Raw genomic sequence first — 27,432 nt, forward strand, 5'->3', positions numbered from 1 at the left:
TCAGTAATTCTTCTATCCTGCTTTGTTAGCAGCGCAGTTGTCCTGCTATTAATGCTATTTTTGTTGTTGTACCCTAGCCCATACTATGACTATGTTACATCCATTTAAAAGCACAGAAGTACAGGTCCCCATTGACTTTTACTCCGTTTGGATTTGTGGTCAAGTTCGGGGTCTACTTCTGATGCCGAACCTACTTTCAGCCCAACAAACCCGAACATCCACAGGTCCGCTCATCCCTACCAGTAACATAAATGTCACACATAGAATTAAACTCTTTTTGGATGACGAATTTATCATTATAAGCTGCTTTGTTCTTCAAACTCTGCACATTAATGTATGAAGGAGGAAAACCAACAAGGTGCGATGTCCTCAGATCTGAAAAGTTGAGGTCAATAGAAGAATCTCATTACTCCATATGATAAATTAACCAACTACTGTATCATAAAAAGTGTGACATACTGTCAGGAAGTAACTTAGATAATTCACTTCCCCAAATGACTAGCAGAGAACTTTCGTGGTTGTGTTTTGCCTCGTTCTGCTGCTTTCTGAGATGTTGCTGTAAAAGATCCAGCATGTAAGTAATTATCCAAAATAATTAATCTTAATACAATTAAATTATTGCTATTCACCAGCTGCATCCCCCTCCTCTCCCCTCTTTTATTTTCTATATTATAGTTTTGTCTTTGGGTTAATTTGGTTTCTGAAAATTTACTGAAATCTTGCATTCAAGAAAAGGGGAACTGCCCACTGTTCTAAGATATTATACAAACATATACCGTATATGTCCCTATACCTGATTTATGTAGAAAATAAAAATACAAATATGTATCATATACCAACATGATTGTGGCTGTGTGCTACAATCTAGTGTAGTGCATGCTATTGGAATATGTTCCATTGCCAATATCCATGTGTCGTAGATCACCAATCCAACATTCCGCAGACTAAGTCAATAGATGCAGACATCTGAATATTTGTTAGTTTTGACATTTGTTTTATCTGTAGATAAGCTTCAATGCTAACGTAGCAGCATGATATCTTACTGGATGCAAACATCGCTAAATGAGGTGTAAGGATTCTCCTTGTGGCCAACAGCACCCAACATTAACACTCACATTGCTGATGGTGGTGGTGCTACGTAAAGCTACCAATGGTTTCTCTGAAAACTTCAACATAAAAAATTCAAAATTAAGGAAATGCTAAACTTTGTTGGAAGTAGCACCGTAACACAATATGTAAGGCTGGAAAAAGGACAAATGCTAATCCTGTTCTACTGCAATGTTTCATAGTTTTTAAGGCTGAAGGTAGACTTATGTCCATCGAGTTCAACCATGTTGGCCAAGAAGAAGGAAAAACCCCATGCGGCAGACATTAATAGCTCCATATTAGGGGAAACATTCCTTCCTGATTCCACACACAGGAATCAGACTTGTTCCCTGGATCAATGTAATATTACACTTTTCAAGAAAATCATCCAGACCCGTATTGAATTTTAGTAATGAATCAACCATTACAACATCATTTTGTCATGGTTTTTACCCTCAATGTGTGCGGGATACAGTTATTGTCTGCTCAGCCATCCAATCTGGTACAGGGGCATGCTGAGCTGTCAGTGTGTTGATTGACAGCTCGACTATCAAGTCTGAGACTGGAAGGCGCAGGTTGTCTCCAAGTGTTCATTATCGCAGGTGATTGCCATGCTACTTAACTGAGCTGTTTTTCCAAGACCTCTGCCAGACATACAATCAGCTAAGTGTGGTTTGTTTCCTCTGTGCCTTAATTTCTGTATGTTAATCTTTCGTTGCATGACCTTGGCATCGTTCTGACCATCCATCTCTTTTACCCCTTCTGCTCTGATCTGCTATTCTCCTGTTATTTTGACCTCGGAACGTTACCTGACTATGCTTTTGTCTCTTCCCTCTGTTTATGACGTATCCTCCTGGCTTCTGACCTTGGACTCCTTGACCATTCTGACTCACAGATTGGCCATGAGAAGTGACTATTTGGAAGAGAATTTCATAGTTTTATTGCTCTTACAGTAAAGAATCTGCTCCTGTACGTGTGATCAAAACCTTCTTTCCTACAGTATTCTAGATGTGGCCACACTAGTGATGTGTATAGAGGCCAAACTATGTTCTCATCTTGAGCATCTCGGCCTATATATGTTGATCCAGAAGAAAGCAATAAATAACACATAAGGGCTTCCCTCCTCCATATATCAATACACATGATTACATTTTCCAATTACTTATTTGTAATATTATTGTTGACTCGCACTTGGACTGTTTAGTGCGAGTTTAGTTTGGGTTGTGGTCCCACTGTGCTGGGGACCGATGAGATCTTGGAGAGGAGTGACTAAGTGCCTTCTCAAGACTGACCGAGGATGCACATCAACTGACAGTGCCGCAATCCGCGGAGAGACCGGGGTGGCATGACCAGGTGCTACACCAGGATGACTGGCCTCGGTCACACGGCCGCTGAGCCGTCAATGAGATATGAAGGTGCTAGTGGACAAGATGCTTTACAGGCAGGCAGTTATCAGTTGAGACTGGAGGGACAAGAACAGTTTCAGGACTGGGCAGGTATTATTGAAATGCAGGAACAGGTAGGGCCTAATTCTGATTGGACTGAGAAGAAACCGCAGATGCTGTCAAGCAGGAAACCGCAGAGGCGGACTGGCAACACAGGACACTGTTCACAAGGAGTAGAGTAGACAGGGTCAGGTTCACACAGGACGCATACAAGGATAGGTACAAACAAGACAGACTGGGACAAGTTCATACAGGGTACTTACAATGAAGAACCAAGTGTGCTCACTAAACACTAATGTTGGAAAGTGACAACAGATCAGAGATAAGCACTCGTTCAGACACTGCAGGTTTTAGGGATAGGAACAGGTTCAGACAATGAAAGTTTTAGGGAAAAGAACAGGTTCAGACACTGCAGATTTTAGGGTTAGGAACAGGTTCAGACACTGCAGATTTTAGGGTTAGGAACAGGTTCAGACATAACAGGTTTGTGGAAAGATTCAGACTTAGATACAAACAGGATCAGGGATTGGTCCTAATTCAGACAATTACAAAATAAATGTTCTGGGTTCAGACCTGGATATTCAACCCCAAGGGTGATAGGAACAGGCAGGATCCTAGCAACTCAGCAGTTACACATACTGAAAGAGAGTGTTGCTCAGGCATCCTCCATAAGGTGAAGGTGTAATGAATGGAAACGGAGGCACAGAAGTTGGAGTTCACATTCGTTTTTATTTAGGTTTAATGTGGAACCTCGGGACCACGGTCCGGGGGGCTCCGAAGGGGATGTGACTATGTGAGCGCCAGACACCCGTGGTAAGTCCCCTCGAACAGGGACAGAGTGAGTAGCATGGGGGACACTGGTGCTACCTCCAGTTAGACCTCGAACTCGTGGCAGCTGTCCCAGCGGGACAATTGGACAAGCAGGGATAGCGGGAGACGTGAAGCTAACCAGGTGATACCGGGTGTATGGGTAGAAGCTGGTCCAATGGTACTGGCGTTGTCCGGAGGTGATGATGGCAGATTGGCGGGATGAGACGGGATAGCATAGATAGAGCAGTCATTGTCCAGGATAGCCGGGTAACTGGTAGCTGATGATCTGTTGGAAACAGACAGTATAAGCGGAGTACTAGAGAAAGCACTTCAGAAACAGGAGCACATGCAGATGGGAACCGGAAGAAAGCAACAGTGGATACTTGTTGCTCCAGCGCTCTCCCTATGGTGGAGGAGCTAGAAATAGCAATGAATAACACGCCATTGGCCAGAAGCATATTTAAGAAATGCTCGCTGTCTCTTTAAGAGACCGGGAACGAGCGCTTGCCCTAAGCACTCTGCCGGAGAACCTGCTGGCAGCACGCCAGGAAGACGGAGAGAAAGGAGGGGGAGAAGCCACATCCTGACAGCGTGGAGCCAGCACAGAGCGGGAGTCCCGACGGGGACCCCGCAAAGTTACAGCGACCGGACAGGGTGTAACAGTTAAGTACACTTAAGTACCAAGTGTCTCTCAGCAATGGACTGGGGACACATTGGGAGCGCACGCACTGTCTGTTTAAGAAACAGCAAGCGCAGGGGCGGCCACCCTAAGCATGCAGCCAGGAATGCCTCCAGGAAGTATTCACAGCAAGCAGAGGATGCAGAGCTTACAGCACACAGCAAGCAGAGGAAAAATAACTCACAATATGTCCTGGGGATGGTGAGTATGTTGGTGTCTCTGCATGGTATGGGATGGGAAGCTATCCAGCAATGCAGGAAGTGGTGTTACAATTGCTATCATAATTTTTTCTTATCCCTAATATTTTGCAGGGCACCTATCCAAAAAGGGCAACCAGACATTACAGAACTGTCAAATAACTGCAATAATGTATTACGAATGCACATCCTCCAGTCTTGGGTCAGAAACCGGTGATTCTCCATAGAGCATAGTGCGTTCGTTGGAGGGATTCATAAGTCTGCAGTCACACAGAGTGACTGCAGACTTATCGATTTGGACCAGAAAATCCCTTTAATAACATTATGTAACTAATAACCCCAGTGAAGTATTTAGCATAAAGTGAACATTTAGTTGTGTACCTAAAAATTTCTACATTTTATTAGCTAAAACCTCTTACTCAGTTGCTACAGATTTCGTATATAGTTTTTTTTTCAATATGTGTTAGTTGTTGTGGGCTCCTAGTCTTGTGTTCTTATCTACCTTGGATTTGCTTGACCATCCATTTGCCCAGCCCTTTTTTGTGATCTCGGACTGTTTCCTGACTATGCTTTCGTCTCATCCCTCTGTCTATGACATACTCTCTTAGCTGTTGACCTCGGACCTCTTCACTACTCAACTTCATGGCTTATCTTCCAGTATTGGCTAGCCTTCACATTTTCTGCTTGTTTATATTGATCATTGTTCATAAAAAAAAGTTTAGAAAAAATCTCATAGAGTGCACGGAGATGTGATTTCCATTGTTTGAAGTATGGAAAGATTACCAACTTGTACCTATCAAGATAGTAAAATTTATGTCGGAGAAACGTCAAGATGGCCACCATTCACTGAAGCTGTAGTATGTACAGGTCCTTCTCAAAAAAATAGCATATAGTGTTAAATTTCATTATTTACCATAATGTAATGATTACAATTAAACTTTCATATATTATAGATTCATTATCCACCAACTGAAATTTGTCAGGTCTTTTATTGTTTTAATACTGATGATTTTGGCATACAACTCCTGATAACCCAAAAAACCTGTCTCAATAAATTAGCATATTTCACCCATCCAATCAAATAAAAGTGTTTTTTAATAACAAACAAAAAAACCATCAAATAATAATGTTCAGTTATGCACTCAATACTTGGTCGGGAATCCTTTGGCAGAAATGACTGCTTCAATGCGGCGTGGCATGGAGGCAATCAGCCTGTGACACTGCTGAGATGTTATGGAGGCCCAGGATGCTTCAATAGCGGCCTTAAGCTCATCCAGAGTGTTGGGTCTTGCGTCTCTCAACTTTCTCTTCACAATATCCCACAGATTCTCTATGGGGTTCAGGTCAGGAGAGTTGGCAGGCCAATTGAGCACAGTAATACCATGGTCAGTAAACCATTTACCAGTGGTTTTGGCACTGTGAGCAGGTGCCAGGTCGTGCTGAAAAATGAAATCTTCATCTCCATAAAGCATTTCAGCCGATGGAAGCATGAAGTGCTCCAAAATCTCCTGATAGCTAGCTGCATTGACCCTGCCCTTGATGAAACACAGTGGACCAACACCAGCAGCTGACATGGCACCCCACACCATCACTGACTGTGGGTACTTGACACTGGACTTCAGGCATTTTGGCATTTCCTTCTCCCCAGTCTTCCTCCAGACTCTGGCACCTTGATTTCCGAATGACATGCAAAATTTGCTTTCATCAGAAAAAAGTACTTGGGACCACTTAGCAACAGTCCAGTGCTGCTTCTCTGTAGCCCAGGTCAGGCGCCTCTGCCGCTGTTTATGGTTCAAAAGTGGCTTTACCTGGGGAATGCGGCACCTGTAGCCCATTTCCTGCACACGCCTGTGCACGGTGGCTCTGGATGTTTCCACACCAGACTCAGTCCACTGCTTCCTCAGGTTCCCCAAGGTCTGGAATCGGTCCTTCTCCACAATCTTCCTCAGGGTCCGGTCTCCTCTTCTCGTTGTACAGCGTTTTCTGCCACATTGTTTCCTTCCAACAGACTTACCATTGAGGTGCCTTGATCCAGCACTCTGGGAACTGCCTATTTGTTGAGAAATTTCTTTGTGGGTCTTACCCTCTTGCTTGAGGGTGTCAATGATGGCCTTCTTGACATCTGTCAGGTCGCTAGTCTTACCCATGATGGGGGTTTTGAGTAATGAACCAGGCAGGGAGTTTATAAAAGCCTCAGGTATCTTTTGCATGTGTTTAGAGTTAATTAGTTGATTCAGAAGATTAGGGTAATAGGTCGTTTAGAGAACCTTTTCTTGATATGCTAATTTATTGAGACAGGTTTTTTGGGTTATCAGGAGTTGTATGCCAAAATCATCAGTATTAAAACAATAAAAGACCTGACAAATTTCAGTTGGTGGATAATGAATCTATAATATATGAAAGTTTAATTGTAATCATTACATTATGGTAAATAATGAAATTTAACACTATATGCTAATTTTTTGAGAAGGACCTGTATGATTCAGCTCTGGTATCATCATTATCATACAGTATTTGTGTTTTCTGATCTCTTGTTTAGTGTTTTTTTAAATTATTTCTCAGGTCTGGAAGGAGATAATTCTTTGATTAGATTTGCAGATTCTTGTAGAATGGCTGGTGTAAAGCAGATGTTTCTTCTCATCGTCTTTCAAGGTAACATGATTTCAATATTCAGATGCAGTTTGGGTGAAACCTTGTGACTCCGACCTCATGTTCTGCTCGTTGTTTCCAGGCTTCTATCTGGGTTCTGTATGTCAGCAATGGACTTTCCCTGAGAGAATTACTGCTCTGATTGGTTCCTGTGTGGAGATTCCTTGTACTTATCCTGCCACGAACACAAGAACGTCCGGTACTGTGTGGTACTTATATGATGACTGGAGATACCCAGAGGTCCTAAACACCATGGACTCATCTTCAGTAAAGAAGGAATATAAAGGTCGGACCTCACTAGTCCCAGGCGATAACAGCTGCACCCTGCGGATATATAATGTGATGAAAGAAGATGAAAATGAATATTATCCGGGGACCACAAGAGAGAAAAAAACAAATGCATATAGCAAACAATCTATTAAAGTGAAGCTCAATGTTAGAGGTAAATATTTACTAAATTATTCCCATTAATTTATTCTTGTTGTACAGAACAGTAATGAAAACTGAAGAATAACTGTGTAGTCGATGATACGACTATAATGACGTCTCCGTGTCTCTTACCGCTTTGCAACATTTTGAATACATGTTAGTACGACGTAAGGAACAGAAATTGTCCAAAGGATGAAATTTGTTGGCACATGAACCCATAATTCTCCATAGAAGCCTGAAGTCGGTTTATTTGTACCTTACACACGTCGTGTAAAAGACATCATTGTTATGAATCCATTAAAATAATGCAAATTATTTTAAATGAGCTCTTCACTTTATCTCCAAAGATTTCCTGACTTATATACTCACCACGATATATATAGATTGGACAAGAGTAGGAACGTTACCCAAAAGATCAGCCGCACTTAACTCCTGCAGAAGCTACAAGAATAAACATAACTCTCATTCTGGCAACGTAACCCCTTAGGTCGGTGTAGCATTTACACGTTAGAAATGAGGGAAAGGTTCCACTCATGCATCGGATGGGTTATGCTGTTTTATACACATTGCTAGAATTGCTGTTTTGCATTCATCATTCCTTAAAAAATGGAATAAAAAGTGATAAAAAAAATTGTTCGTAGCCCAAAATGGTTCAAATGAAAATAAAAAGTGATTCTTCAAAAATGGAACATATAAGTTAATGACTTCAAAATAGGGTGGCACATATAGAAAAAGTAGTAAACACAATAAAACTGTATAAATTTAGTATCATTTTAGCTATATTGACTCAAAGAGTAAAGGTAAAATACTCAATTACTTACACCACACAGTAAACATCGTAAAAATGAAATGTTGCTCTTTTTTTTCACGCCATCAAAAAAATAAAAATATTTTAATCCTTTTTCCCAAAATGGAAGAAATACAAAGTACAACTACTCTCCCAAAACCCGCCCCACAATATTAGCAAAAAACAAACCCTCATTGTTGATGAATCCACCAACAAATTAATGTGTTTGTATTGTGATGTAACATTTTATGATACAATTTTTCAGATTCTCCGGAAGATATTCATCTTCATATGTCTCAAGCTATAAAAGAAGGAGAAACCACCACTATAAAATGTTCTGCAGATCACACGTGTCGCTCCAGTCCTCCTTCTATACAATGGAACAAGCCGGGTCAGATTAAGGAGCAATCAATGAAAATGTCTGACAGATCCTGGAGAGAAGAATCGGAACTTAACTATACTCCTTCATATGTGGATGATGGGACTACTATCCAGTGCACGGCTACATATCCTAATGGACAAAAAACTGTGAAATCATCAACAATGAGCGTCAGCTGTACGTATTATAGGAGGCATGTATAGTAACTCTTGTAGTTCATTTTGGTGTCAGCCGGGGTGTGGTTATGGTTCTCTGTTTTTGGAGTGTTCATTTTTGTATAGTTTTCCTCGAGCAGGTGTTTAATGGTCAGATCTATGTCCTGCTCTGCCCCATCCATTTTGAGACGGTGCAGTGAGATACCAGAGTTAGGGATCATCCCGCTTGTAGTCCACCTTGACGTGGTTGGATGACTTTTACGCTTTTTTTAAAATCAGAATAGTTTCAACTACTTGCGCTATGTTATTTACTGTTGCAATTTATCTATTTACTTATTGTAGGGTATTTTTTTCATTTTTCATTGTTTTTATTCTAGGCTTTGTCTGTTAATGGCCACAGTGTGACTGTATACCTACACATTGTACTTATACCGACAGGTTTTGAAAAAAATTTGTTGTAAATAAGTAATACTACATTAATACTGTTAGGTGTCAAGTTCCGGCTGCTGCACTGGGGGAATCTCGAGCCACCCCCACAGTGGTCTCCCATTCTTCTTCAGCCGCAGTGGAGCCTGCTCAGCAGAGATGTCGGTCCCAGCGTCTGGCTCAGGTAGATACTGTGCGCTTGGTTACTGCTGATCTTCCAGGCTCAGCCATTGTAACCAGCACTGTTCTGCAGCGAGCAGATGCCCCTGGGACTAAGTCCTGCTTTTCCGCTACTGAGCATGCCCAGGGGACGACCTCTCATTGGAGGTCGGGGGTCACATGCTCAGGTCCTGAAGCGGTTCCTATTGGACCACTAGGAGCTCTCTCTATAAATGGTTCCCATGACCGCACGGCCATGTGCTAGTATCAACCTATGTTTATGATCTTAGCTACCTTGTGGTCTGTGTCTGCATGTGTTCAGGGTCGGCTGTATAGTCGCTAGAATTCCAGCACCTCCGGAGAGGAGTTTGTGTATGTGAATTTAGGACTGGTGTATAGCCACTAGAATTCCAGCACCTCCGGAGAGGAGTTGTTTGTGTGCTATGCTGACTGTATGACCACCGTATACTACCTGCTTTGTTAGTTAGCTGTGATCCTATGTGAGGTTAACAGGCCACAGCGTTATCCTAATTCCAGTGACTCTGTGAAGCAACAGAACTCGCTCCTATATAGGCCGGGTGACTAAACCTGTGTCTATTCAGGCATTGTACCGCCATATAGTGCCACCATATACTAGCAGCAGGTTCCACTCCTGCACGGTGGACCCCAGGCTGCAAACGAACCTTTATTATTTCAATATTTACTTGGTGCATTCCGCCAGCCCTAACAAATACAAGGTATGATTAGGAACACAAACTTACAACTTTTGCTTTAAATGTCTAAGGGAAAAAGAGGAAGCCAAATCAGCGTAAGGAGACTTACAGGCCATGCAATGCTCCTCTAGAGATTTAAATATGCAAATATCCTCTTCAAAGAAAAAGAGGGCTAGAACTCTAGTGACACCAGTTGGGTGTAGCAATCCTAATTAAGTTAATATCGACCCTTTAATGGGGAACCTTGCATATAATTCTCCTTACACTTGCTTGACACTCTCAACATGGAGAAATGTTACTCCTTGGACATCTAGTTAGAGGCCTCTCAATTGGCCAAATCAGATTCCTAAGTAGCACTGATGAGGGGCAAACACTCTAAAACGCACAACTACAAATAAAATGTCTAGTTTGGTTTCTTTTCCAAAGTTATGTACAGGGGTTCTTTAAAGGGTCAATATTACATTTTAGGACTGCTACATCCATTAGGTGGTATACAAAAAAACCCTGTTTGGGAGAGAAGAACAGACAAATCGCGGCGCCCTAAGTGCGTAAACACAATATAATAGTCTTTAAAGGGTGCACAATTTTATGCACTCACCTGATAAAAGACTAAAATGGCTTTAGATCGTGTATCCTCCAAATTCCCTCTGAGATACTTTTCAATATACAGGGCTTGCAGCTTGCCTCGGGTGGATCCAAGTGAGAGAGCCAGAGTAAGGCTCACACAGGATGAGTAGTTCAAGAAAAGCACATCCAGCCCATGAATGGCAGCGCTTCCCAGGACTCACATTCAAAGATGATATTTCATATTTTTTTATTTCATAACTTAAAATAGAAGAGATACAACGCATTTCGGATACAGTATATATCCTTCTTCAGGTATCATAAAAACACAGTACAAATCCTACTAGTATAAAATTCAATTACACTTATATATAGTATCACACCTTTTATCCCAGTCTCAGAAACTTGATTTGGGGTGTGGACCAAGTTCAGCAAAACACCCACTGATTGATACAGCCTTGTTAACATTGATGCAAGAAAGAGAGAAAACACAAGAAGAAAATAAAAAAAAAAAAAATCACAAGGAAAAAAAAAAAAATCCTTTAAACTCTCTCTATGATATCATTCAATCCATTTGGAAATAATGTTCCCAAACGATATATCCAAAACGTTTCTTTCCTGTTTAAAAGAGCATTCCTGTTTGCACCTCCAGAGGGTATCTGCTCCACTGGAGTTACTTTTATGTTAAAAATTTTATTATGTTTAAGTAGTAGATGCCTTGAGAGACTATGTTTTAAAAAGCCATTTTTTGCTCTATTTCTGTGGCCATTAATGCGGGACCGCAGTGTCTGTCCAGTGCGTCCCACATACTGCAAACCACAACTGCATGTGATGACATATACAACATGATCACTACTACAGGTGAGTCTTTGTGAGATTTCAAAGACGTCACCAGTATTATTGCATTTAATAGTTTTAGCCCCATGATCTAGGATCCCACAGGTACAACATTTTTTGGAGTTACATTTAAAAACTCCGGTGCCTTGAAGAACTCCACATAAAGTTTGATCCTTATTTTTATAAATGTTTTTTCTTTTTGGATCCAACTGTTTTTTTAATTTACTGGGGGCCACCAAATTTTTCAAAGTTTTCCCCCTTCTATATGTAATCCCTGGTTTATCAGGGAGATGTTTTCCCAAGACAGGGTCACGCTTCAAGATGTACCAATATTTAGAAAGCACAGTTCTTATGATTTTATTGCCCCTATTGAATGTTGTCACAAAATTCAATTTCCAGCGATCATCACTTTTTTCCTTACCAGTAGTCAAAGTGTCCCCCTTCCTGGTTTTTCCTTTTAAACATTCCTCCTGTGTTTTTATTTTGTTGTCCCTATATGCACCATTTATCAAATTTTTCGGGTATCTTTTTTCTTTAAATTTTCTTTTTAAAATTTTAGACTGAGCTACATAATCAGATTCTCTCGTACAATTCATAAAGGAGCTCAATAATAACACCTGGGGGATCACCTTCACATCACAAATTAATAAAGAAAAAATGGTATTTCTTGATTTAGAGATCAGCCATAGTGGTAAAAAAATCATCACGAAATCCCACTTCAAAAAAGTGGATTCAAATGGCTTTTTAGATTTCAATAGTGCACATTACAAGAAGTGGAAGGTTAATATACCCCACAGCCAATTTTATCGCATCAGAAAGAATTGTACGAGAGAATCTGATTATGTAGCTCAGAGTAAAATTTTAAAAAGAAAATTTAAAGAAAAAAGATACCCGAAAAATTTGATAAATGGTGCATATAGGGACAACAAAATAAAAACACAGGAAGAATGTTTAAAAGGAAAAGCCAGGAAGGGGGACACTTTGACCACTGGTAAGGAAAAAAGTGATGATCGCTGGAAATTGAATTTTGTGACAACATTCAATAGGGGCAATAAAATCATAAGAACTGTGCTTTCTAAATATTGGTACATCTTGAAGCGTGACCCTGTCTTGGGAAAACATCTCCCTGATAAACCAGGGATTACATATAGAAGGGGGAAAACTTTGAAAAATTTGGTGGCCCCCAGTAAATTAAAAAAACAGTTGGATCCAAAAAGAAAAAACATTTATAAAAATAAGGATCAAACTTTATGTGGAGTTCTTCAAGGCACCGGAGTTTTTAAATGTAACTCCAAAAAATGTTGCACCTGTGGGATCCTAGATCATGGGGCTAAAACTATTAAATGCAATAATACTGGTGACGTCTTTGAAATCTCACAAAGACTCACCTGTAGTAGTGATCATGTTGTATATGTCATCACATGCAGTTGTGGTTTGCAGTATGTGGGACGCACTGGACAGACACTGCGGTCCCGCATTAATGGCCACAGAAATAGAGCAAAAAATGGCTTTTTAAAACATAGTCTCTCAAGGCATCTACTACTTAAACATAATAAAATGTTTAACATAAAAGTAACTCCAGTGGAGCAGATACCCTCTGGAGTTGCAAACAGGAATGCTCTTTTAAACAGGAAAGAAACGTTTTGGATATATCGTTTGGGAACATTATTTCCAAATGGATTGAATGATATCATAGAGAGAGTTTAAAGGATTTTTTTTTTTTTTTTTTTTTCCTTGTGATTTTTTTTTTTATTTTCTTCTTGTGTTTTTTTTTTTTTTTCCTTTGATATATTTTTTTTATTTATTTATTTTATTTTATTTTTCTTTTTTCTCTCTTTCTTGCATCAATGTTAACAAGGCTGTATCAATCAGTGGGTGTTTTCCTGAATTTGGTCCACACCCCAAATCAAGTTTCTGAGACTGGGATAAAAGGTGTGATACTATATATAAGTGTAATTGAATTTTATACTAGTAGGATTTGTACTGTGTTTTTATGATACCTGAAGAAGGATATATACTGTATCCGAAACGCGTTGTATCTCTTCTATTTTAAGTTATGAAATAAAAAAATATGAAATATCATCTTTGAATGTGAGTCCTGGGAAGCGCTGCCATTCATGGGCTGGATGTGCTTTTCTTGAACTATCCATTAGGTGGTGTTAGAGTTCAAGCCTTCATTTCGGAAGAGACTGTTTTGCTTACTGTGATATGTCTGGGTTCAAACCCTTGAGCCTGTGCTTTATGGTCGGCTTCTCTGTCTGCCAAGCCACAGCAGATACACCTTTTTTCCCAATGTTTAGTTTCTGTTACCCTTGCTTCAGTCTTTTTAGGGTAACAGGTGTTTTCATTTACTCATTTGTCTGCCCTATAACCTTTCAGGTTGGCTTCATATTCTTTCCCCTTGCTGGTATTTCCTGCTTGCGAAAGTCCCATTTAGATGTACAGCCATACTGCTACAATTTAAGCCAGTCTGTGAAAGACCAGCTAGGGTTTATCTCTCTGCTGTTTATGTTCCTTACCCTTCACCTATCTTCTTTTTCTTTTTAGAAAGTTCGAGGCATATTCTATCTTTAATTTTGTATTTCATGATCTGTTTTACTCACTCTGGGATCTCTTTCTATTTCAGCACACTTTCCCTTCTGTAGGTAGTTTACACTCTTCTCGGCCCACTGGTTATTTAGGAAGAATGAGAAGCCCTTGACGACCTTTGCAGCAGCAAAGGTCCGAGTAGCCATTGTCTAATCTTTGGTTATGGCCTTTTATCTCATGCAGGAACCACTAAGGGACTGCAGGGTCAGGATCTCTATTGTATACAGCAATTGGTAGGGTCAGGTGCAGTGTTTAGTGTGTTACCTATTTTCTCTAGTAAGTTGCTACACTATCGTAACACCTATTCTTTTAAAAGCAATTTTTAAAGTAATATTTTATAAAAAGAATCCGCCAGCTCTCCATTGTCACATGTTGTTGCTCTCCATAGATAGACTTCACCTTTGATGAGGCTTCTAAGATATCCAGATTAGAAGAGTTGTTCAGCATTCTAAAGAACAACTCAAACTTTTCTCAGAATACACTAAATGTCCAGGTATACTGTATCTATAAAATGGACAACACTATGCAGTACTATTCTTTTTATCTAAATGATAAATGTTATCAGCAGTCACCACTAGAGGGAGCTTAGGAGCTATTCGCATACAGTTTTACTATTAATTCCAATGTAGAAAGAGTATACAGTAAATTCATGAGCTCCCTCTAGTGGTGGCAGCCGGCAACAAAATATAAGAAAACTGCTTTGAAGATATAATAGTTAAGTGAAAATTTCAGTCCAGGAAGTTATACCTAACTTTATTTAACAAAATGAAATGGCTATAATGAGTGGACATTCATAAAAACGCGTCATGTAACAGCTATAATTTACTATGACAGACTCCCCTCGAAATGTGACCGTCACAATTATTGAAAACGATGAATTAATGGAAGGAAGCAATGTGACGTTACATTGTATCAGCTCTTCCAAACCTGATGTTGACATATATGAATGGTACAAAGGGAAAAATAAAACCGAATTACCATATGACGGAAGAAAGCTTGGTCTAAGGAATGTGACCCGGGACATGGAGCCTTATTCCTGCGCTGCAATAAATGATGTGGGTAGAGGAGAATCAGCCCTGATGGAGATACCCGTACTGTGTAAGTGCAAATAGGAGGAACATACAGAACAAGTGTATAAGTTATAGAATTCTAAATATTTAAGTTATGGCATAAATATATAAAGTTGTAAAAAGTTTTCTGGACTTAATTATGCAGCAATAGTGGGAATTGTATCATTTAACCATTTCCAATCTTTTCCCAAAGACGGAAAGAAATGTATGGAGCACTTTTAGAAATTCAGTCTGCTCCATGTGCTGTGGATGTTGGTTTTAGTAGACAGCATATAGGGAATTCTGTATTAGAGAAATACAATCAGTAATGATTAGTGTTGAGCGATACCGTCCGATACTTGAAAGTATCGGTATCGGATAGTATCGGCCGATACCCGAAAAATATCGGATATCGCCGATACCGATATCCGATACCAATACAAGTCAATGGGACATCAAGTATCGGAATGTATCCTCATGGATCCCAGGGTCTGAAGGAGAGGAAACTCTCCTTCAGGCCCTGGGATCCATATTAAAGTGTAAAATAAAGAATTAAAATAAAAAATATTGTTATATTCACCTCTCCGGCGGCCCCTGGACATCAGCGGGAGGATCCGGCGTCCGGCACGGCTTCTTTCTTCAAAATGCGCGCCTTCAGGACCTGTGGAATGACGTCCCGGCTTCTGATTGGTCGCGTGCCGCCCATGTGACCGCCACGCGACCAATCAGAAGCCGCGACGTCATTCCTCAGGTCCTAGAAGGCGCTCATTCTAGGACTTTAGCTGAGGAATGACGTCGCGGCTTCTGATTGGTCGCGTGGCGGTCACATGGGCGGCACGCGACCAATCAGAAGCCGGGACGTCATTCCACAGGTCCTGAAGGCGCGCATTTTGAAGAAAGAAGCCGTGCCGGACGCCGGATCCTCCCGCTGATGTCCAGGGGCCGCCGGAGAGGTGAATATAACAATATTTTTTATTTTAATTCTTTATTTTACACTTCCGATACCGATACCCGATATCACAAAAATATCGGATCTCGGTATCGGAATTCCGATACCGCAAGTATCGGCCGATACCCGATACTTGCGGTATCGGAATGCTCAACACTAGTAATGATGGAATTGCTGCGTTTTTCCCCTTTTTATCCAAGTAATTTGCCAATACATGATATGGTAAATTTAAACAGTTTGCTGTTCTTTTATATACTGTTTTTCTTCCCTCCTGTAGATGCAGCCTCAGGAGTTCATATCATATATACACTGCTCAAAAAAATAAAGGGAACACTTAAACAACAGAATCTAACTCCAAGCAAATCAAACTTTTGTGAAATCAAACTGTCCACTTAGGAAGCAACACTGATTGACAATCAATTTCACATGCTGTTGTGCAAATGGGATAGACAACAGATGTAAATTATTGGCAATTATCAAGACACCCTCAATAAAGGACTGGTTCTGCAGGTGGGGACCACAGACCACATCTCAGTACCAATGCTTTCCAGCTGATGTTTTGGTCACTTTTGAATGTTGGTTGTGCTTTCACACTCGTAGTAGCATGAGACGGACTCTGCAACCCACACAAGTGGCTCAGGTAGTGCAGCTCATTCAGGATGGCACATCAATGCGAGCTGCGGCAAGAAGGTTTGCTGTGTCTGTCAGCGTAGTGTCCAGAGGCTGGAGGTGCTAGCAGGAAACAGGCCAGTACACCAGGAGACATGGAGGGGGCTGTAGGAGGGCAACAATGCAGCAGCAGCAGGACCGCTACCTCAGCCTTTGTGCAAGGAGGAACAGGAGGAACACTGCCAGAGCCCTGCAAAATGACCTCCAGCAGGCAACAAATGTGCATGTGTCTGCACAAACGGTTAGAAACCAACTCCATGAGGATGGTCTGAGTGCCCGACGTCCACAAAAAACGGTTATGCTCATAGCCCAACACCGTGCAGTACAATTGGCATTTGCCACAGAACACCAAAATTGGCAAATTCATTACTGGCGCCCTGTGCTCCTCACAAATGAAAGCAGGTTCACACTGAGCACATGTGACAGAGTCTGGAGACGCCGTGGAGAGCGATCTGCTGCCTGCAGCATTTTTCAGCATGACCAGTTTGGCAGTGGGTCAGTAATGGTGTGTGGTGGCATTTCTCTGTGAGGCCGCGCAGCCCTCCATGTGCTCGCCAGAGGTAGCCTGACTGCCATTAGGTTCCGAGATGAGATCCTCAGACACCTTGTGAGACCATATGCTGGTGCGGTTGGCAGTGTGTCAGCAGTTCCTGCAAGATGAAGGCATTGAAGGTATGGACTGGCCCGCCCATTCCCCAGACCTGAATCTGATCGAACACATCTGGGACATCTGGGACATCATGTCTCGCTCCATTCACCAACGTCACGTTGCACCACAGACTGTTCAGGAGTTGGCGGATGCTTTAGTCCAACTCCTCATCAGGAGCATGCCCAGGCATTGTAGGAAGATTATACAGGCACGTGGAGGCCACACACACTACTGAGCATGATTTCCTTGAGGCATTTCCACTGAAGTTGGATCAGCCTGCAATTTGATTTTCCACTTTGATTTTGAGCATCATTCCAACTCCAGACCTCAGTGGGATATTAGTTGTTATTTGCATTGATCATTTTAGGTTTTACTGTTCTCAATGCATTCCACTATATAATGAATAAAGATTTAGAACTGGAATATTTCATTCAGTGATATCTAGGATGTGGGATTGTAGTGTTCCCTTTACTCTTTTGAGCAGTGTACTTGATTTTCCACCTTTCTAAGTTGCAGCCTCAGGAGTTCACATCATATATACTTGTTTTCCTCCCATCTGTAGATGCAGCCTCAGGAGTTCACATCATATATACTTGATTTCCTCCCTTCTGCAGATGCAGCCTCAGGAGTTCACATCACCATGAAAACTGAAGCTGATTTTATTGAATTGATCTGTAACTTCCTAAGCAGCCAGCCTGATGTTACTCACTACACCTGGATGAAGGATGGATCAATATTACAGAATCAAACAGGAAATAATCTGACTGTAGACAATAACGAAGAGAACTCCGGGCAATATTCATGTATCGCTCACAACAGTGCCGGGAACTCCTCCTCCTCTGAGATCTACATACAACGTTAGTGATGATGAGAGTTACGGTACTACATAATCATTCTAGTACAGATGAAAGTAATCATTATATATAAAGGGTAGAAGGAGCTGCCGAAGATTCATCATCTAATGACTTTGTTTCTGTTTTCTTCCAGGCGATGCCGTGAGTTTACCTCTCATTTTAGGCACAACTATTGGGGTTTTCGTTCTACTGCTTCTCATTCTGGTCATTTATTTTTGTATAAGGTAATTAAAGAGAGGTGATGAAAGGGAAAGATTTATTTATCAGAAGGAGTAGACACATGAAATATCTGTTGGCCAAATGGTAGTTCAGCTGTCAATCTCCCCTGACTCCCCCATATACGAGAACACTCGCCTGGGTCTGTCGCTCTTGTGTTCTCTGTGATGGAGCTACTGCTAGACTCCTCAGTTAGTGATTGACCTCCATGCTGGACAAAAGAGTTGACCACTAGAAGTAAATAAACTGGAATTTTTCTTCCCCAACATCATATATGAGTGGAGAGTTGGTCGCCCCATGCACAGCAAATGGTTGAAGTTTACGAGTTCAGCCAACTTTTATTTGCTGAGTATAGGGAACTTAAAGTGGTTATCCAATACTAGGACAACCCCTTCTTGATCACAATGTTTAACCTCCATAAAATTGAAAAGCCTATACTCATTTCCTGTGCCGACGCTGTTCCCGCGGTGTCGGCACACGTAGTCCTGGGGCTCCCGTGCATTTATTATGGCACATGATGCCGTCACGCAATGAGAGTTGGCATCACTGTACTCGCCTTCGGCCAAATCCAACATGTAGAGGAACTTTGCCAACACCACGGGAATGGCGCCAGCACGGGAGTTGAGTATAAGCTTTATTTTTTTTATTGAGGCCAAGTGTGGGGTATCACAAGAAGTTGTCCAAGTAGTGGACAATGGCTGGCCATACACATTAAATCTTTCATGGCTCCTTACACATGGATTCTATGTTTAGCCATTGTAAGTGGAAAAAGGGAATGATATGCTCCTCAATCTTTAAAAACAAGGTGAAGGACAATGTAATTCAAAAGTTCAGTTTTTATCTCTTTTAAAATATGCAAACAAGGTAAAGTTAGGAGGGCTCAGAGACATTTTAGATGATCAACTGGTCCCTCTGAAAACACTGGATTTGACAGCAAAAATGTATGGTCAGTTTAAAGAGGTTGTCCACTACTTTAACATTATTGACCATTCCTTAAGATATAAGATACGATACGATACACTTTATGTCACCAATGTCTCATCAGTGGGGTTACAAAACCCTACAGCCAAGCTGATCAGCTGTCTTAGGTGCCGGTGGCATCTGGAACTACTCAGTTATGGAGCTGCTTTGCTTTACTGATAGTGGCCATGGATGAGTACTGCACACCTGCCCCTTGTTGATTTGAATAGGGGGCAGGTTTGTAGTACCCAGCCACAGATGCTATCAGTACATGGAGAACCTTTGTAACTGAGCAGTTCAATCTGCCACCAGAACGTAGAAAAGCTGATCAGCGGGACTGTAGGGTGTTACACCCCCATCAATCAGACATTGATGATTTATCCTGAATAGGGGGCAGATTTACAGTACCCAGCCGCAGCCACTATCTGTAGTTGGAGAAGCTCCATAACTGAACAGTTCAAGCTGTTGATAGCACCAAGAGCAGCTGATTGGTGGGGTTCCAGCCCCACTGATAAGACATTGATGACATATCCTAAGGATTGGTCATCAATGTTAAAGCAGTGGACAACCTCTTTAAGGTTTTTTGCACTATCTATCTATCTATCTATCTATCTATCTATCTATCTATCTATCTATCTATCTATCCATCAAGCTAATAGATCTCCATCTTGTAAGCACTGTATTATTTTTATTTTGAATATAATTGTCATTTTAGAATTTTATTATTTTAACAGGAAAATCGACAAGTCTTCTTTTCAAACTTCCCCAAAACACACAACACCTGGAGGGATGCTCCACTACGTGAGTATTTTCTATTAGGCGGTCTGGTATTTATGTTGCAGAATTATATAGTAGACTTAGTGATGAGCGAGCATTAAAAAGCTCGGATACTTGTTATTCAAACCAAGCAATTCCTAATGCGCAGATGCTCTTTTCGAGTAACGAGTATAATGGAAGATAATGTGAAAGCCAAGCATTTTCCCAGCAGACCCTGGGGGGCAGTGAAAATTTTGAAATGGATGAAAAGTGTTGAATGTAAGGAAAACAGCATGGGGAAGTCTCCTGGAAACATCTCGGACTCCCAGATCGCTGCTGAGAACAATGATGTCACAGTTTTACTCACTTTAAGGACTGACAATAAACATAAATTTAAAATCATAGAGAAATTGGCATTTACAAGAAAAAAATGTCCAGAAACATTTATTCTTGCATGATTATTTGTATATAAGGCAAAATTTCAAAAGGATTTAAAAATAATTCTGTTCAAATTATCATGTAGTGGCACTGCTAGACTCATGGAGGCTAGGTACTAAGTGCAAAGCCTGCCAAAAATTAAAAGCAGGGTCATCCATACAGTATTGAAGGTAACAACTCATGGGCCTCATTCAAATATTGTGAGCAAAGTGTAGCTATGGTACATCTACACTCATAAAAGCTTTGCACAGTGCAAAGCCAGACAAAAATTACAAATAGGGTCATCCATACACCCTTGATGGCACCAAATGTAGTGCCTCATTCAAATGATGAGAAAGTGTAGTTGTGCTACTTCTACACTCATAAATGCTCTGCACACATGGCAAAACCAGAAAAATATTATAAGGAGGGTTATACATAGACCCTTAAAGGCACCATCTGCTGCGCCTCATTCAAATATTAAGAAAGCATAGTTTGGTACTTCTACACACATAAAGACACTGTGTGGGAATTTGTTTAACATATGTTCCACAATGGCTGTCTGGTATAGCACCATTTTAGCAGACCTCTCCACCTCAGGAAGGAGATATGTAATATTCTCCTTGAAGCATGGGTCTGGCAGGGTGAACAACCACTACTCTTTTTTGGACAAAAATGAATATAATGAATATAAGTCGGCCATATGTGCAGCCAAACTCTTCCTTGTGTCCACCATGATGACAATATTCTATCTCTTCCTCCCTCTTTTCTATGTCATTCCCATTCTCAGCCCATCCACGTAGGAGAGATGGGACAGAGCTTGTGTGGGTACTAGCCTCTGTTGCAATAGCAACTAGCTCCTATTTCTCCTCCTGCTCAGCCTCCACCTCCTCATTATTACCCACTCAGCACTGATCAGATGAGATAAGACTGGGTTTGGTAACAACTCCCTGTCCCATGTCCTCCTCCATTTCCTCCTGGTCCACATGCAAAGGTTCATGTTTAATTGCGAGTAGCAACTGATTAAGTAGGCGCAGAAGTGGGATTGTTGCTCTGATTATGGCACAGTCATCACTCACCACCTTTGTGGAATCCTCAAAATCTTTGAGAACTGCACAAATGTCAGACATCCATGTCCACTGTTAAGTTGTTATGTGAGGAGGCTGACCAGAATACAGATGGGCATGTAAGAGCTAGCATTCGGCAACTGGCCTCTGCTGCTCACAAAGCCTTGCCATCATGTGCACTGTGATGTTCCAGCACATGGTCATGTCATATACCAGTCGGTGAGCAGGCACTTGCAAGCACTGCTCCAGCAGAGCCACAGCTGTGGCAGCTGTAGCTGACTTGCACAAGTAGGTGCTGATATTGCATGCCTTGACCAGAAGCTCGGGCAAGTCTGAGCAGGTCTGGACAATTGCTCTATCATTCCAATCAGAACTGTCCCTGAGGTGTGCAATGGCATCAGTGTGCCAAACGTAGCACCTCCTGTCCTTTTATAACCTATGATAAGGTAATGTGGCAAGCCATCAACAGTAATGCCACTATCAGGATGTCTATGACATTACAGTGACTGGCAGACGATCTCCATATGTTTGTTGGCTGTGTAACAGGCTTCAAACATGTGAGGAGGGGATTCGAGCATTAAATCTGAGCATCAGTCAATGCTCGGCGAGTGCCGAACAAATCCGAGGACCCACATACTAGAGTGATAAACGAGTATCACTGAGCACGTTCGCTCATCACTAAGTAGACTAAATGTTTCATTATATAATATCATCATAGAATATATGGTACTATTATTAATGTGTTCTTACAGACATGTCTTCAATTGTTTCATGTTTATCTTTAGAATACAAGTGGGAAAGAAAATCTGTACGGAAATATCCACAATGATCAGAACGCGCAACCAGATTCCATGAGGTCAATGTAAGTTCCTTAGGCAAGTAATCAGTGTTAACACCAGCGTTACTGTATATATTAGGCTTATGTGGCACTCTTATAGGGTGCTCAAGTAGGATTCCACCCCGTATACAAGAAGAAAATAGAACTTGGCATTCCTTTTCAGTGCTGAGATAATATAATTATTGCACAAATAGAAAAAAACAGAAAGATCCACTTAAAAAAAAGCTTTGACGTTTTGGCCTAATTGGCCTTCCTCAGAACATATAGTGGATCATTGGTGAGCAATAAATGCTGTATACTGTAAAGGCGGTGAAGCCTACAGTAGAAATGAGACAGGCTGCGCTGCAGAGAAAAGCACAACCGTGCTGGAGAAGCGCTGCCGAAGCCCATGTGAAACGCGCGTCGGGGCCGTGCGTGCAACACCACAGGATTGAAATGGGTAAGAGCAGCTACTTCTTGTGATGCTTATGCTGCTATTGTCAATGGACACGTGTTTGAACATTATGACTCTATATGAGATCACAACCAGAAGAGACACCATAAGCCGACCATACAGTCCAATGTGATATAATTTAATTTTATTGCTGTATAATTCAAGTAAAAGGAGGTAGTAAAATATTACAACAGAATATGCAATTCACTTTTATACCCATGTTTTCTTCCTACCAGGGTAACACTTGTGACATTTACTTGTATTTTATATTTGGGTATATTCTGTTGTAATATTTACTACCTCATACACTTTGTATTTCACCCAATTTTATTATTTTATATTTTTATTTTTTTCATCCTGTTTTACTCCTGGGTGTGCGTCCCTTTTTCGTGTACAATTTGAACTTTTGCATTGTTGATTTTTGTTTCAAATAGCTGTTTTTTATATGGTCTTTTAATTGTTTATGTGCCATTTATGTGTTTAGATAAATAAAAACACTTCTTTTGTACTTTTCTGGTGGATTAATTTACTCTAATTTTGCATGTATACAATCTGGTGGGAGTATTTCCATGGCTATTGCCTTTGGTGGTCCGGTTATATAGGCCTAGGACTGCGTGATATATGATGTTTCCTGTCCTAAAGATTTTCTATTATACTGAGTTTAATGTAATGCCTATTCTTTTAGTTTATTATATTGCAAAATATCACCTCTATTGTATTGTAAGTTCTAATGTAAAAAAATGATCTAATCTATTTTTGTTATTTTAGGTCTTCAGTAGAGGTGAATGTTAATGAAAATTATGTTATTTACAGCAATAGTGATGTAAGTGTTGCATTAGAGAATTAGCTAACTATTCATCTGTACTGAATAATTCATCTCTGATGTGTCTCCTTTTCATCGCCACTATACTAGTATTAGACAATGTCACTGCGGTATTACACCCTGAACGTAAAATAAGGTGAATTAGGCATCTCCTCACTTTTACCAGCTACCAGAATATTTAGCTACAGTAAATCCATTCTATAGTCCATCAGCATCCTCATTCTTACTTTTATGTTACTGGTTGCAGCTCTCTTCCTTGTATTCATACACGTTCCTGATATGCCCCAAAATAGCCAATATAGAGTGTAAATGGGAAGGAGGTTAAGAATTTTATTTTAAGCCTCTCTTGATTTCCTCTGATGCAACCGTCATCTTTTTGTTGTGTCTTGTTTGGCTTGTGATTTGGCTTGTTTCTTGGCAACATCTATCTAGCAGAACTCCATTACCTGGTTAGTCTGTGATTTTATCTGTCCACCAGCACTCCACAACTTGGCTTGTCTTCTGATGACTTTTGTCCACCAATGCTCCACAACTTAGCTTGTCTTTGACTACATCTGTCTACCATTCCTACAAAACTTGGTTTGTCTTTGACTATGTCTGTCCACCATTCCTACACAATTCGGCTTGTCTTATGAGTACTGTCGTCATCTGTTCAACAGTGCCCCACAATTTGCCTTGTCTTTGGCTATTTCCATCTTCCAGTGCTCCATACCTTGGATTGTCTTTGACTACATCTGTCCACCATTGCTCCACAACTTGGTGTTTGGGCTAGCGAAACACACCAAGTAGAGATAGGTAGCTACAAGGTGCGTTCGCAGCCCGGGGTCCACCGTGCAGAGATACCTGCTGCAAAGTAATGGCGGATAGACTCTGAGCTCACACGTGGGTTAAGCTTCACCCCGTGTGAACTGGAAGCGAGCTCTGTTGACTCACAGAGTCGCGCTGTACACAAAACTATTAGCCTAACTAGAGTTGTGCTTGCTCTGGAACTCTTCTGTGCTCACTGCACACATGAAGGAACCAGATGCTAAGCCAAGCAACTAATTGCCCCCACTGACGCTAGCTGCCTGCCTGAGTGTACAGTCCCAAAGCTACAGCCTCACACCACACATGTATAGAGTGGTATAGTATCCACTGGCTTAAGCCAAACACATTTGTTACTAGCGCCTTTTATAGTTGCAGCTCTTCAGGACCTTCCTGGTGGACCAATAGGAGGTGCTACAGGGCCTGAGCGTGTGACCCCCGACCTCCAATAGAGGGGTCCTCCCATGGACATGCTCAGTGCATGAAAAGCAGGACTTGGTCCCAGAAAAGCCTGCTCGCAGCTGACCAGTGCTGGCTACAAAGGCAGAGCCTGGATAGGCAGCAGTAACCATTCGCACAGTATTAGGCTGAGCCAGACACTGGGACCAACATCTCTGTTGAGCAGGTTCCACTGCGGCTGGAGGAGAATGGGAGACCACAGCAGACATGGTTTGAGATTCCCCCTGTGCAGCGGCGGGACCTCAACACCTAACACTTGGTTTGTTTTTGAAAACATATGTTCACCCGTGCTATACAATTTTTCTTGTCTTTGACTACGACTATCTAACAGTACTTCACAGCTTGGCATGTCGTCTGATGACTAGTGGTGGGTGAACACACGATGTTCATGATCGGCGGACTCGCCAGAGATTTTCTTTAAAGTTCGTGTTCAGGGCTGGAGATGACGTGATCTTGCGTCCGAACCCTGAACTTGGACTTTACAGATATGGGATGGGGCGGTGGGGGGGGGGCTGTAAAAGAAAGCATAAAATTAATAATAAACATTATAATTATACTTACCTGGCCAGCGGCGCGTCCACCCATCCCGCTGTCTCCCGGCCACATCTGCTTCCGGGGCCACACATTACCTTTCGGCGGACAACGCACGAACACTGCCAGAAAAAGCCGAAGACTGCCAAGTGCAGTGAATACCGCTGGAAGGTAATGAGCGGCCCGGGAAGCAGATGTGGCCGGAAGACAGCTGGATGGGAGGAAGCGTCGCTGGACAGGTAAGTATAATATTTATAATGCTTATTATTAATTTTATGTTATCTTTTACAGCCGCCCTGGACCCGAACTGGACCCAAACTGTAACACAGGTTTCCCATGGAAACCCGTGTTCGGGACCGTGTGACCGAGCACTATGTGTTAGGTACTGTCCTGATCTTTACTGTTCAGGTTCGCCCATCCCTACTGATGACATCTGTTGACCAGTGCTCAACAACTTGGTGAATTTGTCTGCTGTTTTGCTCTTTTTTTCCAGAATATGTTTTTCTAAGCGGTTACCGGTTAGACAATTAACTCAGAGAGAATTATAGAGTGATGAGTGATGACACATTCCATTTTTATTAAAAAAAATCTGATGTAATGTAAATTTAGTGTCCAAATATGAGCAGTTTGCCAAATTTGTACTTTGTTCATCACTATTCTATGAGCTTCTTGTGGGCCTGGAATGTAATGTCCTAAAATATAGGCATAACTTGAGACCCATCTAACATCTTTAACCTCTGAGAGAACATTTCTCATTGTGATGTATTTGTTAATATTTTTTCACAGGTCCTGCCGGCAACACATGAAGTTGAATATTCTGATATCTCCCATGTTCAACATGACCAGATAACTTCCACATCCAGAGTCAGTCATGAACACAACGTGGACTATGCAACTTTGAAACATTAAAAATATGGCTTCTCTTGTGATGTGGGAATAACATGACTGAATTATCAATCAATTTGACCAAACAGGTTAATATTTAGTGCACAAAGTGCACTTGGATCTACTACACCGAGAGTCTCGATGAAAGACTCCAACATCCACTCTACAAAATGCAAAACACTATGGTATTTTTAACTTGTCAAGGATGATAATATATTCAATTAATGTTAAAAAACAAATGCATTAATAGGATAATATGAATCATCTTGGATCACGACGAGCTGAATGGACCCATAGAAAGGCAACTATAGACTGCCATTGGTTCATAATTTGTCTCTATTTCTGAATTTATGACAAGGTGACAATGCAAAGCAGAAGACATGATGTGCTTCATCGTCTGTTGTATTATCCAGAGATTTTCTGTTGAAAACAATGAATCAAAAACTGTGGACCATAAGAGTCACAGAGAATGCCTGTGGCTCCATAATGTGGATCTGTGGAGGCTCATGATACCACCATATGGTATCTATGCACATGGCTCTACCATCTTCATAGCAAAAAGCTTTGAAAATAACATCAAATTATATTTAAACAAATTAATATTGGGGATTCATATATATATTTAATATACTCAACTCATAGCAATGCAAATTTGTGACTCTGAAGTCCTACCGGAGAACTGGTGAAACCAGCTTTTTCTACCAAGTAGAGATGGGCGGACTGCTGGATGTTCTGGTCCAGCAGGTTAGGCCCAACAGTTAAAAAAAGTTTGGGTTTGGGTACCAGAATAGTATCCAGACCCGGAACCCATTCACTTGAATGGGGGGACCGAACATCCAGTGTTCGTGATCGCCGGTAAAATCATTACCGCCAGTCAGACAGCGCCCTTTCCCATGCTGTCAAATGACAGCATGAACCTGCAGGTGTGATTGGAGGTGAAAGGTTTCGCTAGCATCAGCTGATGGGACTACTGCTCCCGTCAGCTGCCACTAATAACAGTGAGAGCAGGCGGCAGCTGATGGGAGTGTTCATCAGCCAGAGCCTGCGCTCAAAATAATTGTTTTTGATAACCAGCCAGGCAAAACTGACAGCTGTCAACGTTAGCTAGGCTGGCAATCAAAAATAGAGGAGACCCTACGCTGTTTTTGTAAAATTATTTAAATATATGT

The 27,432-nt window shown here is 41.3% G+C and overlaps 1 protein-coding gene across 1 annotated transcript; it reads left to right on the forward strand.

Annotated features, from left to right (window-relative positions):
- The first annotated feature begins 477 nt into the window (after positions 1-477).
- Positions 478-26,302, forward strand: LOC138651156 (B-cell receptor CD22-like). The gene is made up of 11 exons (XM_069741173.1): positions 478-574; positions 6,780-6,869; positions 6,949-7,308; positions 8,348-8,638; positions 14,739-15,002; positions 17,835-18,077; positions 18,208-18,298; positions 19,985-20,051; positions 22,276-22,352; positions 23,530-23,584; positions 26,165-26,302. The coding sequence occupies exons 2-11, from the start codon at positions 6,827-6,829 to the stop codon at positions 26,285-26,287; spliced, it is 1,614 nt and encodes a 537-aa protein (XP_069597274.1). The 5' UTR covers positions 478-574; positions 6,780-6,826; the 3' UTR covers positions 26,288-26,302.
- Positions 26,303-27,432: the final 1,130 nt, after the last annotated feature.

Source organism: Ranitomeya imitator, chromosome 10 (assembly GCF_032444005.1).
Source record: "Ranitomeya imitator isolate aRanImi1 chromosome 10, aRanImi1.pri, whole genome shotgun sequence".
In the NCBI taxonomy this organism is placed as follows: Eukaryota; Metazoa; Chordata; class Amphibia; order Anura; family Dendrobatidae; genus Ranitomeya; species Ranitomeya imitator.